This window comes from Lactuca serriola, chromosome 1, assembly GCF_051521515.1.
Source record: "Lactuca serriola cultivar US96UC23 chromosome 1, Lser_US96UC23_V15, whole genome shotgun sequence".
Classification (NCBI taxonomy): Eukaryota; Viridiplantae; Streptophyta; class Magnoliopsida; order Asterales; family Asteraceae; genus Lactuca; species Lactuca serriola.
This window is the reverse complement of record NC_136408.1, coordinates 23,875,062-23,889,507: the sequence shown is the minus strand read 5'-3', so window position 1 is coordinate 23,889,507 and position 14,446 is coordinate 23,875,062. Positions and strand designations below refer to the sequence as shown.

The following is a 14,446-nucleotide window of genomic DNA, read 5'->3' as shown; positions in this document are numbered from 1 at the left end:
TCCAGTGGTCGGAAACAACCAATTTCAAAGTGGTGACAGAGTTTAATGAGGTGTTTTCGAGTGTCAAACGACAATGACAAAATGGCGCAAACGACAAAACTATTTTGCAAAAAGCTCTTGAAGTGTACCGGAATCAGAAATGAGCCGATTTCAAATTTCTACATGTTTGGAATATTTTGAAATTGTCAAAAAATGGCAAGAGGTCGATGCTTCTAAAACCTTTACAAGTAGTTCTTCTAAAAAAACAAAACATCTAAAACGACGCATAGTTAATCGTCTGATGCGCATGTCAGGATTGACCTCAATAAGGAGGAGCCTTTAGAGGCTCCAAGAGCCACTCGTCTTATGAAAAGAGACCGAGCCAAGCGAAGGGAAAAACGGCGACAAGTTGTTCGAGAAATGCTTCAGGTGACATCGATAAACTAATAACCAAAATGGACAACTTGAAGTCGTCTTTGGAACAATATTTGGCAGTCGCACAAGAGAAAGAAAAAAACTGTGCTGTGGCAATCTTAAAGAAAGACGAACTAAACCCATTTTCAAAATCCTTATTTGTTTTTGAAATTTTTTTTTTCCGGAAAACGGCTTATTTTTTCACGACTAAATGCACCACATGATCGTTTCCACTGTATACTCGAGATTCTTGCATATTCCAAAACAAATAAGAATAATAATAAAAATATATTATTATTATTATATTATTATTATTATTATGAATCTATGGTAAAAAATGAGAGCACCAAAGATAAGACACATGGGTGTGGGCACAAACAATATAAGTTTTATCTAAAAAAATCAGTCCATATTAAATAATATTTTGACATGCGTCAAATCATGGATAAAATCCAATCTGATATTTTCTCTCGAAAGAAAAGAAATATTTGAACGTCTTCCACCAAACTTATCAGATCAATAACTTCCATTGGGATAAACTAAAAAACCATACATTACTTTCGATAAATCCAAACCGTTGAATAAATCATACGTCACATTTATACATTTTAATAATAAAGTCAAATTACGGTTTGCTATTAGGTATGTATTTAATATTTGCCAAGTCCCTCGTATAGAACTCCAAAATCCAACCAAACAAAGCTTCACCTTCCATGACATTAATTCAAGGCATGATTCATAACACAAACACACACGTATATATATTGTATGTATACATGTATTCTCCCATGCCACATATTCTCCACCGCATGCGACAAAAATACATGCACAATGAATTATTCAGTCGAACTAATTTTGTTACTCATTTTTCTAGTATTCCTCTTCTACGTTGTAGTTGTCCGTCGAATCAAGTCCAAATCGATAGTTGGGGAAGCTCCTGAACTCGGTGGTGCATGGCCAATCATCGGACACCTCCACCTACTTGGCGGTGACCAGCTTCTCTACCGTACACTAGGAGCCATGGCAGACAAATATGGTCCAGCGTTCAATATCCGGCTCGGAACCCGTCGTGCTTTTGTGGTCAGCAGCTGGGAAGTAGCTAAAGAATGTTTCACCATTAACGACAAAGCACTAATTTCCCGGCCCAAAACCGCCGCAGTGAAGCACATGGGCTATAATTATGCGGTGTTTGGCTTCGCCCCATACACTCCCTTTTGGCGCGAAATGCGAAAGATCGCCACCCTTGAGCTCTTGTCCAACCGCCGCCTCGAGATGCTCAAAGATGTCCGTTCGTCGGAGATCAACTCTGGGATCAAAGAGCTGTACGGGAGATGGGCTGAAAATGGCCGTCTGCCTGTGGCTGTCGAACTGAATAAATGGTTGGAATACATGATGTTAAACATAGTTGTGATGATGGTGGCCGGAAAGAGGTACTTTGGTGTTGGAGGTGGTGGCCAAGAGGCCGACAGGTGTCAGAAAGCCATCAGCAATTTCTTCCGGTTGATTGGCATTTTCGTAGTATCAGACGCGATTCCCTTTTTTTGGTGGTTGGATTTACATGGATACGAGAAAGAGATGAAAAAAACCGCAAAGGATCTGGATTTGGTTCTTGGAGGGTGGCTCGATGAACATCGGCAAAGAAGGAAATCAGATGCAGAGAGAAATAAAGACGACGTAAAAGATTTTATCGACGTGATGTTGTCACTTGAAGACGAAGGTCAACTCTCAGGTTTCGAGCATGATTCAGATACAAGCATCAAGTCTACATGCTTGGTAAGTTATATAATTTTACATGATAATGGTAACTTACAAATGCAATTTCAGAATTAGTTTATTAATTATAACACTCGAGGCATATATGCATATATGCATGCATCCTACAGGCATTGATTCTAGGAGGTAGCGACACGACAGCTGGGACGTTAACGTGGGCTATCTCATTGTTGCTAAATCATCCTGATGCTCTAAAGAAACTACAACAGGAGTTAGACGATGAAGTAGGTAAAGACAGACAAGTCGAGGAATCCGACATAAAAAACCTCGTATTTCTTCAAGCTGTAATTAAAGAAACTCTGCGTCTTTATCCGGCGGGTCCGCTGCTAGGACCAAGGGAGGCGATAGAAGATTGTATAGTTTCTGGGTATAATGTGAAAGCTGGAACTCGATTGATAGTAAATGTATGGAAGATTCAAAGGGATAATACGATTTGGACTGATCCATCTAAATTTAATCCCGAGAGGTTTATGGGTGTTGAGTATGAACATGTTGACCTCAGAGGACAACAATTTGTGCTCATGCCATTCGGGTCGGGTCGACGTTCTTGTCCCGGGGCTACGTTTGGGCTTCAAGTGCTTCATTTGACTTTGGCTCGTCTTCTTCATTCGTTTCATTTGGATCTTCCAGGAGGTCTTCCGGTGGATATGGCTGAGAGCCCTGGAATGACTATTCCTAAAAAGATGCCGTTGGAGGTGCTTTTGACCCCACGCCTTCCATCGGAGCTCTATGCTTAGTTGTAAAAGCATTATCTTGCTTTATGTTTTGTTTTTTCTTTTTGTCGTTTGAAAGAATGATATGTATGAAGTGAAACTAACAAATTTCCATCACTTTCTTTGGAAGTTTATAATTCACATATATCATTTGGGTCCTTGATATATTCTACTTCAAATAATTCTTGATGAAAATTCATATTAGAACCGAAGTATAACGAAGACAGAAAACAAGAGAATCGATGACACATATAAAATATAATTTAGGATAGTTGCTGCTAGGTGTGGAGTAAACAATCAATGTTAGGTGTTTAGTAAACAATCTATGAAAATAAGAAAAACCGAAAAAAAAAGACTATAAAATCTTTATAGATAGTAAACAAATCAATTAAACATATTTAGAGTTGAAGATTACAAATGCAGATAAGAGATTGTGGTCTACTAAGTCGCGGCTTAACACGAAAAATTCCCTTGTTGTTGATATATTTTGAAGATAAAAAACTTATCTTTCTAGCTAATGAAACTATGACACATGTCATATTTATAAGATTGATAATATTTTAATATACTTGTCATCATTTCAAATAGATATAGATAGAAAGATATATAAGAAACAAAGTAGAAAGATATTTAATTTCTCATTTTGAAAAGAAGAAAAGAAAATGAGAAATAAAACATCCTCCAAAATTTTATTCCTACTATTCATATATCCACATTAAATGGTAACAAATGGACTAAAATATTATCAATTTTATTAAATATGTAACTAAATATAACACATGTCTACGTTTTATATGGACGGACGATAAATATAAATAACTAGGCGAATGCCCGCGCGTTGCGCAGAAGCATTTATATAGCTGGAATCTTTACAAATATATATTCTTTAAATATAACAATAATGTTGTTGTTAAATTTGATATAATAATTTGTATACTAAGTTGATATAATATATTGATTATTATGAATTATATGATAATATATACATCTATTAAAACTGCATAATCTCAATCTTTTGAATGAACTCTACCATCGGGTTACTCATAAATAAAATTAAATATAATATATGCTTTAATGTTATGTATAGTTGTTGTTATTGTTAATTAATTTTTTAAAATTTATTTACTTAACATTGTAATTATTTAAAACATCTAACAAATTTTTTTTTTTAATTTTAATGGTAACAATATAATCATTCATATAGAGGTATTTTTAACTATTGTTATTGTAAGTTATTTTAAGCTACTTATTTGAAATTTTTTAACCAATATAAAAATATCTTTAGAAAATATTTTAGTTAAATTGATATTACAATTTAGTTTTTGCTTTTAGAACTACAATTTATCACTTTTAACTATTCACAAAATATTATTTGGGTTTTTTAAATGGAATTGAAATTTATATTGAAATTGACCCTGTAATGTTATTTTTAAATTAACAATTTAAGTATTTTGTCCAAACTGTTCAAAAGTTGTAGCTTTAAACTGATAACGGTTTACATACAACAATATATTAAATCTAATAAATTAAGTTTAATATGTTGACATAACTTTATAAGTAGCAGTAAAAATATTATTTTAATATTGAAATTTAGTTTATTTATGATTACACTTTTGTAACAGCCCGGATTCTCAGGTATTATTTATTTATTTATTTTGGTGTTTTGTGAGGAGACTCAGTGAGTTGGAGCCTAGACTCGCCGAGTATGATCGCGGATTTGGACGCGGGTTCGCGTCCGGACTCGACGAGTCCACGCTGTTTAATGAAACCCTAATTTCTCGGGTTTGAGGCATATTTAAAGGGCCTTATGGCCGTCATTTGCACTCATCAGTCCCCAGAGTGAAACCCTAGAGCGATTGAGTGATTCAAGTGAGGGAAGGAGCCATTATTGATCTTGGAGTTGTTGTCTAGCAAGGAAAGAGGAGATCTAGCCAAGAGGAAGCAAGAGAGGGGTGGACTCTTGAAGATTTGAGGTCCAGAACATCACAACTGAGGTACAATCTCGAATCCTTCTCTGTTATTGTGATGTTCATGTAGATTTAGGGCTTTTGAACCCATTTGTGGCTAGATCTAGTGTCCTCATGGTCCCTTAGCGAGTTAAGGTCCTGGATCTGGACCCATAGAGGTCCAGAGTACCTCTTTACCAAAGCTTTATATGCATCCATGGAGGTTTTGGCTTGGGATCAATGTATTTGAGGCTAAAACACCATTCGTGAGCTATTCAATGCTTGATGAACATCAAGACTTGGACTTTACGTGGTCAATAAGCTTAAGGAGACTGGATCTATGAGTTAGTGAAGCGGATCTGGCCTCAGAAGGTCGTTTGGGGTTGTGCATGGAATGCACTCGCCGAGTCCATTCCCAAGACTCGGCGAGTTGGTGCGGGTTGTTCAACGATTACGAACCAGGGGTTGAGTAACCGAGTCGGGTGAGTGACTCGGTGAGTCTTCTCACTATACATTACCTTGAGTGGTATTTCGAGTTGACCAGAGGGTCTTATGTGCTATGAGATTATGTGTTGTCTTAGAGATTTTGTGCTATGTGTTATTTGTATGCTGTATGGTTATTTTGACCGGGCCGGAGGGCCCAACGATTCTGACCGGGCCAGAGGGCCCAATGAGCTGTGACTGGACCGGAGGGTCCGACGAGCTGCGGGACTGGAGGGTCCCGCCGAGTCATCTAGACCAGAGGGTCGGATTTAGCCTCGAGTGGCGTATTTGTGGTATGTGGTATTTTGGGGAACTCACTAAGCATTTATGCTTACAGTTGTTGTGTTTGATGTCTCAGGTACCAGCGAGGACCGTGGGAAGGCGACGGCTTGACACGTACACACACCGATGGAGTTTATTATGTGTAGAGATCTTGGGATTTGTTTTAAAAACAGTATTGATTATGGATTTTGATTTGTGATGTGATACATTATGTGATTTTGAAAAAGAAAAATTATTTGAAAATTTACGGTGTTACAACTTTAGGTTTGATACTTATTTAACCTTATTAACCAACTTATAATCATTATTAGAAAGACACTATAATTTATCACTTTTAACTATTTGCAAAATATTCTTTAGGTTGTTTAAGTTAAACTAAATTTTATATTTAATTTGATCCTACAATTTAAGTATTTTATATAAATTGTTCAAAAGTTGTAGCTTTAAAATAATAATGGTATGCATACAACAACATATTAGACCTAATAAATTAAGTATAATATGTTAAAAGTTAAAAACATAACTTTATAAGTAGAAGCAAATATATTCTTTTAATATTGAAATTTAGTTTATATATGATTACACTTTAGGTTTTATATTTATTTAACCTTATTAACCAAGTTATAATCATTATTAGAAAGAAATTGAAAAGTCATAGGAGTTTCAAATGAATGTGATGAAAGGAAAAATGAATGAGAGTTTCAAATGAATATGGTGAAAGGAAAAATGCTTCCTTTATAAGTATATAATAAAGTGTAAGAAGATATTTAATTTCTAAAAGAAAATATTATTAACAGGAAGTGATTCGTACACAACGTCTTTTATCCGTACACAACAAATTATGTTTACAACATTTTAAAGCATGAATTGTTGTGTATGAAAAAATATTATTGTTTACGGATCAACCCCTATTATTAATTGTCAAATAACTGAAATTGTAACTGCCAATGAATACATATCTGGGCGATTAATTAAAAATCAATACATAAATTAATTGGTCATTAAAAATTAAATTCCTATTTAATGAATTAAAAAAAGACGAGTCCTGACTCAAGGCCATATCTTTGATCATCAATCAAATATTAATAAGCCATAAGCTAAGCCTATTTTGGTAACCCAAGAGGCCAAGATCATAATCTAAGCCCATTAACTAATAGTCCATTTTAGTCCGTAAAATGATTTGATTAATTTGCTTTTTTTTTTTTTTTTTTTTTTTTTTTTTTTTTTTTTTTTTACTTTTCACAACAAACCCTTTATTAACTCCCTTAATTTAAGACTTTTTAATTATTATTTTTTTATATAGCAAAATTATAATATATAACAAATCCATTCATCCATCCATGCATCAATTTGATCTTAAACTGAGACACTATCCTTCGAAATTTGGAAACCGCTTTTAACACTTTGTGATGGGGATGAACCAGAATATGCTGATTGGAAGGCTAAGTGAGATGTCTTGGAGGTGTTGTGATGTTGGCATATTTGTTTGAACATGATGGTATGTTGAGGGAGGCCATTGGGTTTATTGTTGTTTTTTAATATATATGGTTGTATTATGTATAATTATTTTATTTTATTATTTTTTTTTTTTTGTGTGTTTAATAACCTTTTAGTAACCTGCCGTGAAGAAAAAATGTCGAATAAAGTGCCGAAAATAAACATATTCCTCATAAAATGTTACCACTTTTATTTTTTAAATTGAAAAACACAGCTTATTTTCAAATCTTCAATATAAAAATATTATGATATTAATATATTTTAGTCGAAGATTAACATTTTAGATTAAAATCGTCAATGGACGATTTGATTGACTAAAGTCGAGAGGCATATAGATTTGACCATACCTTACATGACAATGTTGACTAGTACCATTTAAAAAAGGAATTTTAATTCCCTATCAGCCAATTTTCTTTTAATAAATTAGCCCTCCATTAAAAGGAACCCTCGTCTCCTATAAATACTTCGATCGCACTATAGAACTGATCACCATAAACCATGTCTTTCCCTGCGATATTTACAGTACTTGCTGGCATCTTCTCTCTTATATTAATCCTCCGTTTCGTGTTTACGAGAAAGACCGGAGATGTGAAAGCACCTCCGCGAGCAGCGGGAGCGTTGCCAATAATCGGGCACCTTCATCTTCTTAGCGGCGAAGGTGGTCTACCTCACAGAGTACTTGCATCCCTCGGCAAAAAGTACGGACCAATCTTCACTCTAAATCTTGGTGCTCATGAAGCTCTGGTAGTCAACAGTGCAGAAATGGCAAGAGAGTGCTACACCACCAACGACAAGTCGTTTGCAGACAGACCCAGATCAGCTGCAGTTGAACTTCTCGGCTACAATTTTGCGAGCTTTGGATTCGTTCCTTATGGTCCTTACTGGCGAGGCTTGAGAAAGATAGCCGTGCTTGATCTCCTTTCGCCAAGTCGTCTTCGGATGCTTTCACATGTTCGGACCTCCGAAGTGAAATTCTTGATGAACGATTTATATAAAGTTTGGGCGGAAGGCAAAGGGTCTACGGGAAAGGTAGTCGTCGAAGAAATGGAGAAACGATTTGAGACGTTGGTATTTAATGTGGTTCTGAGGATGATAGCAGGGAGACGATATACGACTGGTGATAAAGAAGGTGATCATGTGAAGAACACCATCAAGGATTACGTCCATGAACTGGGGACAGTGGTGGTTGGTGATGTCATTCCTTGGCTAAGATGGTTGGATTTCAGTTTCCACAGAAAGGTAAAGAAAACCGCTGAAGAATACGACGTTATTATGGAAGATTGGTTAAGGGAGCAGAGAGAAAAAATGAGTTCTGGGAAGCCTGTGGATCCCAAAGACGAAGTTTTTGTGGCATCATTGCTGACCCGTTTGAATAGCGAACAAGACAAGGATCTTTCGGTGTTCGATAAAGGAACAATTGTGAAAGCTACATGCTCGGTAATTAAGTCTTTCTTGATATATATACCTATAGGCTATAGCTATATACATACATAATATATAAAACTTGATGTCTTATTTAACTAATTTGTTGGTTTGTACATGTGTATGAACAGACGATTATAGGAGGCGCAGCAGACACAACAACGGTGGCTCTAACATGGACTCTAGCTTTGCTGGTGAATCACCCTGAGGTGCTAAAAAAAGCCCACGAAGAAATCGAGACACATGTTGGAAGGGAGAGAGTAGTGGAAGAATCAGATTTAAAGAACTTTGTCTACCTTAACGCCGTCATCAAGGAATCACTGCGTTTATACCCACCGGGTGCAATCATTGCTCCTCACCAGACCGTTGAAGACTGCATTGTGGCGGGTTACAAAGTTAAGAAAGGGACGAGACTGATGGTCAACCTGTGGAACATCCAACGTGATCCAGAGTTTTGGCCCCAACCGGAGGAGTATAAACCAGAAAGATTCTTGACGACTCAGAAGGACATTGATGTTTGGGGTCAGTCGTATGAGTTCTTTCCATTCAGCAGCGGAAGAAGAACATGTCCTGGAATAGGATTAGCAGTTCAGTCTATGCAATTGACACTCGCCACTTTATTGCAAGGCTTTGATTTTGAAACTCCAACCGGAGAACCTACTGATATGAGCGAACACTACCCAGGGATGATAACCTCTAAAGCTACTCCGCTTAGCGTTCTCATCTCACCTCGATTAGCACCCAATTTATACAACTAAGCTAGTTTCTTGAACTCTACTCCACAAATATATTTTCAACAACACACTTCTTTCTACGTTGGTAATAATGAATTAATGGCACGAGTTTCCCTTTTGTTCTTGCAAGGATGCTTGTGATCGTGTGTCATAAATCTATATATAGGTATATTGGTATTTTGTTTTTGTGAAATGGAATGTAATACTCGAATACTGTTAAACTTTGCTATTTTGAGTTTTCTAAATTTTAAAATCTTCCCTGGTGATAGCAATGTTTCCTTGATGTTTTGATATAGTACTGTCTCAGATCAGTTCAAAATGTTTGTTTGTTGTATTGATTTCTTATTTTTATTTGAATCGACATTTTTTGTACTTCTTTTTAAGGAAGCAAGATAAAGTACAATGAAGAAAGAAACATAAAATGTTGCGACAATTTCACTATTAAAGAAGTTCTTAAACCCAAAGTCCTTACCTTATTTATGAAAAGTCATAACTACGATTTTCTAATATATGCGAATATATAAAAAGCATTAATTAAAGATTTAATTATAAAAAATATTCTCATATTTAATTAAATAGGATAAACATTAATTATAAATAATATTTTTTATAATCAATGTATTTTAAATTTAATTATGATAATATTATATATAATTAATATTTATCATATTTAATTATAGTAACTTTTATTTAGAATTAATAATTCGGTTAATGCTTCTTATATATTAGAAAATCAAAACTTTATTATTTTGAAAAAAAAAACACTTGACAAAAAATCATGAATATTTTTTTAAATAAAAAGACAACAAAACAGCCATCATCTACATCTTTAGAATCTTGGATTTCATTTGGTAATCTCCAGTACATAAAAATGGTTAAATGTTGGTTTTGTTTTCCAATTACGAGTTTCAATCTTGTCAAAATGTTGTTTGATTTGTTAATTTTCGGTTTTAATATCAATCAAGATTTTGAGTTACGTTTTTTTGTATAGAAAGGCAGGAATAAATCATGTGCGAGCTCAATAAGAAATATGTAATGTGAGATATTTGTAATGAAGCAATATCCAAACTCTATATTTTTGGGTCCAAATTTCCTAGGTTTGTTAATGTGTGATACCTTTTATTCAAAGAACTACACTTCCGACCAAATCGAGTCATTTTCTGCGTTACTTTTCTTCGTTCCTTTTTCTTTCATTTTACATATTAGTTAGATTGGTAAGGATAATTTGGAGTCTTACTTAGATTTTCAAATTTCAATTCAAAAAACCCCTTAAAAAGATGGATAGTCTCAACATACATAGGTACATGAGACTCTATATAGCCAACATTATTGGACACTAAAGCTAGCATATGAATCATCTTTTGCATTCAAATGACATAAATATCAATCATGTTCATCAACTCTGTCTCCAATTTCTTGATTTAGGCTTTTGGTTGTGAACTGACACAAACATAACAATAACTTTTGAAATGGGATTCCAAGCAGCATTACTCATGAAAGATATACCTAAACGAGCTAAAATATGAGAAATTAAACAACAATTAAGGGTGGGTTTTTTGAAATATAACTATAATAATCGATGTTACGATGAAATCGGACCATTTGAATTTTGAAATTAATTCTATCGAATTATGATAAACGGATATATAAATATCGAGTAAAGATCCCCATTCCCCACTACTAAAACCTCATCTCAGCGTCTAAAACGAAATCAGAATCAATCTTCTAAGATCATCGGTCCAAATAACTACAACACGGCAAACTCCTTCAAAGATGGCATCGTTACCATTTGTTGCGTCTCCGGCGACTTCTCCGACACATTCCATACTTTCACTGATTTATCCAAACTGCCACTATAAACCACCAATTTTCCGTCGCCGGAGCTCGACCCATCCTCCCTCTCCACGGCCAGACACTTCACCGGTCCGGTATGCCCCGTCAGCACCGACAAACAATTATGGACGTTCCCTTCTCTCTTCCACACGCATATCGTTTTATCAGCTGAGCCGCTTAACAGGAGATTTCCGGCGGAAGCAAGGCAAAGCACCGCCAACTTATGGCCCTTGAGAAAACCGCCGTGAGATAACTGTTTTTCCCACTCCCAGAAGTTAACCAACCCGTCGGACAAACCACAGTACACAATGGAACCATTTTTCGACACCGCTAACGCCGTCACTGCGCATTCTTGATTCAAAAGCGTCTCCACATGATGATGCTTCATCGTCTTCCCCTTCCCTTCGCGTTTCCAGACTTTCACAGTCCCGTCCGCCGATCCGGTGAACACCAAGCCGGATTTCGTGCTGATGACGGAGTTCACAGCGTCATCGTGCGCCTTCACTGACTCTAAACATTTCGATTTCGACGTTTGCCAAACTTTGAACGTTCGATCCCACGAAGCTGAGTATAAAAGACCTTCTCCTTCTTCGATGCTAAGACAAGAAATTGCATCGCAGTGTTTGATCCAAAGCGTGGTGCATTTACGCTTCACTTCCACGTAATTCTTCGGCCTCATCGACGTCTTCAAGACGTCGAAAAACGTCGGGAATGTACCGATGCGTTTATGGTTCCTGGGATTCTTTCGGTTCTTCTTCCAAACACGAACCCTCCCGTCTTGATGGCCGGTGAAGATCTTATCGCCGGATAAAATAATAGCCTTCACCAACCCACTGTTGGATTTAAACGCTGTATACTCCTTCATGTTCCTCCACACACGGATGTTTTTGCTGTCGGATCCGGTGTAAAGTAAATCACCGGTGGCTGCAAGTGAATAAATGTGGCCTTCCTCCCGGACAATAGACCCAACGAAATCATTCTTTTGATGACCGGAGCTGTCGGCGGCACCACTTAACCAAGGAGATGACTGGAAAGGAGTAGTCTGGTTCCAGGGTGACATCGTAATAGGTGAAGCATCACAGCTTATACGGTTGGGTTCATTGGCGGAGGCGTCGCTGCGACGGTTGTTATAGCCGTCGTCGTCGTCGTTGGCCGGGAAATTAAAATTAGCGGAGAGGTTAGGATCAGAATTATGCACGGCGTTGCTGCTGATTTTTGGAGGTAAAGAAGCGGTTTTTTCCCTCAACGATGACATTTTAATTCTCCTTTCGTCTTCCAGCATTCAAGATTGAATTCCAAGAATTTGTTAATGATGAAATATAACGGAAGAACGAAAAAGAAAGAAAGGGTAGTGGTGGGGGGAAAAGTGAGAAAATTTGGTGAGATGAACTATAAATAGAAATAATTTAAGTGGGAGGGGTAAATGGTGAACGAGATGATGCCACGTGGGGGTAAAAAGTAAATATTTGTGTGAGGAGGGAATTTCGGGGCTCCATACATTCTTTTTGGGTAATTTTATTTTGTCTGCCTTTTGATCAAGATCTAATTAATGAAACATTCTGCCTTTGAACCAATCATCACTACTTTGATTATTTTCACCTTAAAAAACCATTAAAGGTTATTATTAATGTAATAAGATTCAACTAGTGTTTTATCTCATGGTTATGGGGAAATATGAATCTTAAATTTAACGAAGTTTGAGGTTTTACAATGATCAATATAGATTAATAAAGTTGATGTTTTTTTTACAAAATAGGCGACATATACTTTTCTACCTAGTAGGTTTTAGGTATATAAAGAGACAAGCCTTATAAGAAAAGCAAACCATTAGTAGATTACCTTATATGGTGTTATAGGGACCAAAATATCTTTTATTTTCGAAGGTGCACAATATCTATACACCAAATAAATTCACATGCTAACGCTATAGTACAATTGGAAAATTAAAAATGTTAGAAATTTGTCGATTTCAAACTTAACTCCATAAAAAGTTTGCTAATTTAAGCAAAACAAAAGATCAAACTATACTTGAGCTAAGTTAATATACAAGTTTTAACGGGACTACATATTCTTATTCTGAAAATTTCTTAAAAAACGTATCAAATAATCATCATTGCTTGCGTTGTAGAAGCAACCACTTGTGAACCTGAAGACAAAAATGGTAGAATCAAGGTTACGATGTAAACATGACTTTTTTTATGTTCAATAGAAAAAACAATTGTAATATTATCTTAAAAGTCATCAACTATCGCTAAAAATCTAATACAATAAAGAAGAATTTATAAATATTCCACAAACCTATGGTTTGTAAGCAAGTTGAACTTGCTATCAAGCATATGAAACAAATTACATTATGTGGGGTGACAATTGAATCCATACGGCAAACTTGATTGATCAATATTTGTATTGTATGAAAAAAAACTACGAACAAGCTTTTAAAAAACAGAAATGTAAAGGGTGATGTATAGTTGCCAAGTAATGAGGGTGTTGTTGCCCACCTCATAAATAGTTAATAGCATTGGAGCAAAGTTCAGACAAATATAGAATAAAAACTATTATATGACTTGTACAAAAAAACAAAAAAAAAATGTACCAAAAAAAAAAAACATTAATAATATTTGAAGTAGGGACATCTTATGTCTAATACGTTATGAACTCTAAAAAGTATAGAGTATTTTGTTTATTACTACGTATTTATTTATTTATTTATTTTGAAACGACGAAATAATTCATATGAAGAGCACCATGACTAACAAGTGGTAAGAACTGGGCATCAAAAAACAAGGTGATTGTTTTACAAACAAAGAAATAGAGAACACCTCCGAGGTCTCCAAATAATATTATCCATTTCATATGAAGAGGTAAATTTCATGGTACTAACAAACGCTCATAAAAAATAACAACATATCTTTTTGTTGTTACCAATATAAACAATGTATTTAATTTTTATTTATGATTTATGATACTTATGATAACATTGTAGTTGTATTTATTTTAAGGTTGTCAAGATCGAGATCTTATGTAAGATCGTTTTTTGGTTTGCATGATCAGGATCCTAAGATTCTATAAAAATAAAACATAATTTTTATTTATAATTTTAAAACATGAAAAATATTTCAAACATTCAATTTTTCGTTTAAAAGTTATAAAAACTTTAAAATATTAGTCTTAAGTCACAACACAAAATGATAAGCGGTAAATTTCTAAAGGGTAAAAGATATAAAATGGTAAAAAAAATATCATTTTCAAAAAAATAATAATAATAAATAATCAACATCAAATCTAGGGAAGGTAGGATCGGATCGAATCCCGATCCTACGATCTTAGGATCCTACCTACGAGGATGATGTTTAGGCTGAATTTAGAGAGG

The 14,446-nt window shown here is 35.2% G+C and overlaps 2 protein-coding genes and 1 pseudogene across 2 annotated transcripts; 2 read left to right on the top strand and 1 right to left on the bottom strand.

Moving 5' to 3' along the window:
* Window positions 1–1,172: 1,172 nt before the first annotated feature.
* LOC145075201 (xanthotoxin 5-hydroxylase CYP82C4-like) lies at window positions 1,173–3,061 on the top strand. Its single transcript, XM_079021534.1, has 2 exons — window positions 1,173–2,166; window positions 2,277–3,061. Exons 1-2 carry the CDS (start codon window positions 1,225–1,227, stop codon window positions 2,901–2,903), a joined length of 1,569 nt encoding a protein of 522 aa, XP_078877660.1. The 5' UTR covers window positions 1,173–1,224; the 3' UTR covers window positions 2,904–3,061.
* A 4,509-nt stretch (window positions 3,062–7,570) lies between these two features.
* Window positions 7,571–9,604, top strand: LOC145075105 (strychnine-10-hydroxylase-like). Its single transcript, XM_079021439.1, has 2 exons — window positions 7,571–8,524; window positions 8,641–9,604. Exons 1-2 carry the CDS (start codon window positions 7,586–7,588, stop codon window positions 9,265–9,267), a joined length of 1,566 nt encoding a protein of 521 aa, XP_078877565.1. The 5' UTR covers window positions 7,571–7,585; the 3' UTR covers window positions 9,268–9,604.
* A 1,040-nt stretch (window positions 9,605–10,644) lies between these two features.
* LOC145075028 (protein JINGUBANG pseudogene) lies at window positions 10,645–12,459 on the bottom strand (annotated as a pseudogene).
* Between the last annotated feature and the right edge of the window lie 1,987 nt (window positions 12,460–14,446).

Excerpts from the sequence above, each read along its gene's own strand:
- LOC145075201 (XM_079021534.1), top strand. The coding sequence starts at position 1,225 with ATGAATTATTCAGTCGAACTAATTTTGTTACTCATTTTTCTAGTATTC. Across the intron at positions 2,167-2,276 it reads GCATCAAGTCTACATGCTTG|GCATTGATTCTAGGAGGTAG; the intron begins GTAAGTTATATA and ends TGCATCCTACAG.
- LOC145075105 (XM_079021439.1), top strand. The coding sequence starts at position 7,586 with ATGTCTTTCCCTGCGATATTTACAGTACTTGCTGGCATCTTCTCTCTT. Across the intron at positions 8,525-8,640 it reads TTGTGAAAGCTACATGCTCG|ACGATTATAGGAGGCGCAGC; the intron begins GTAATTAAGTCT and ends GTGTATGAACAG.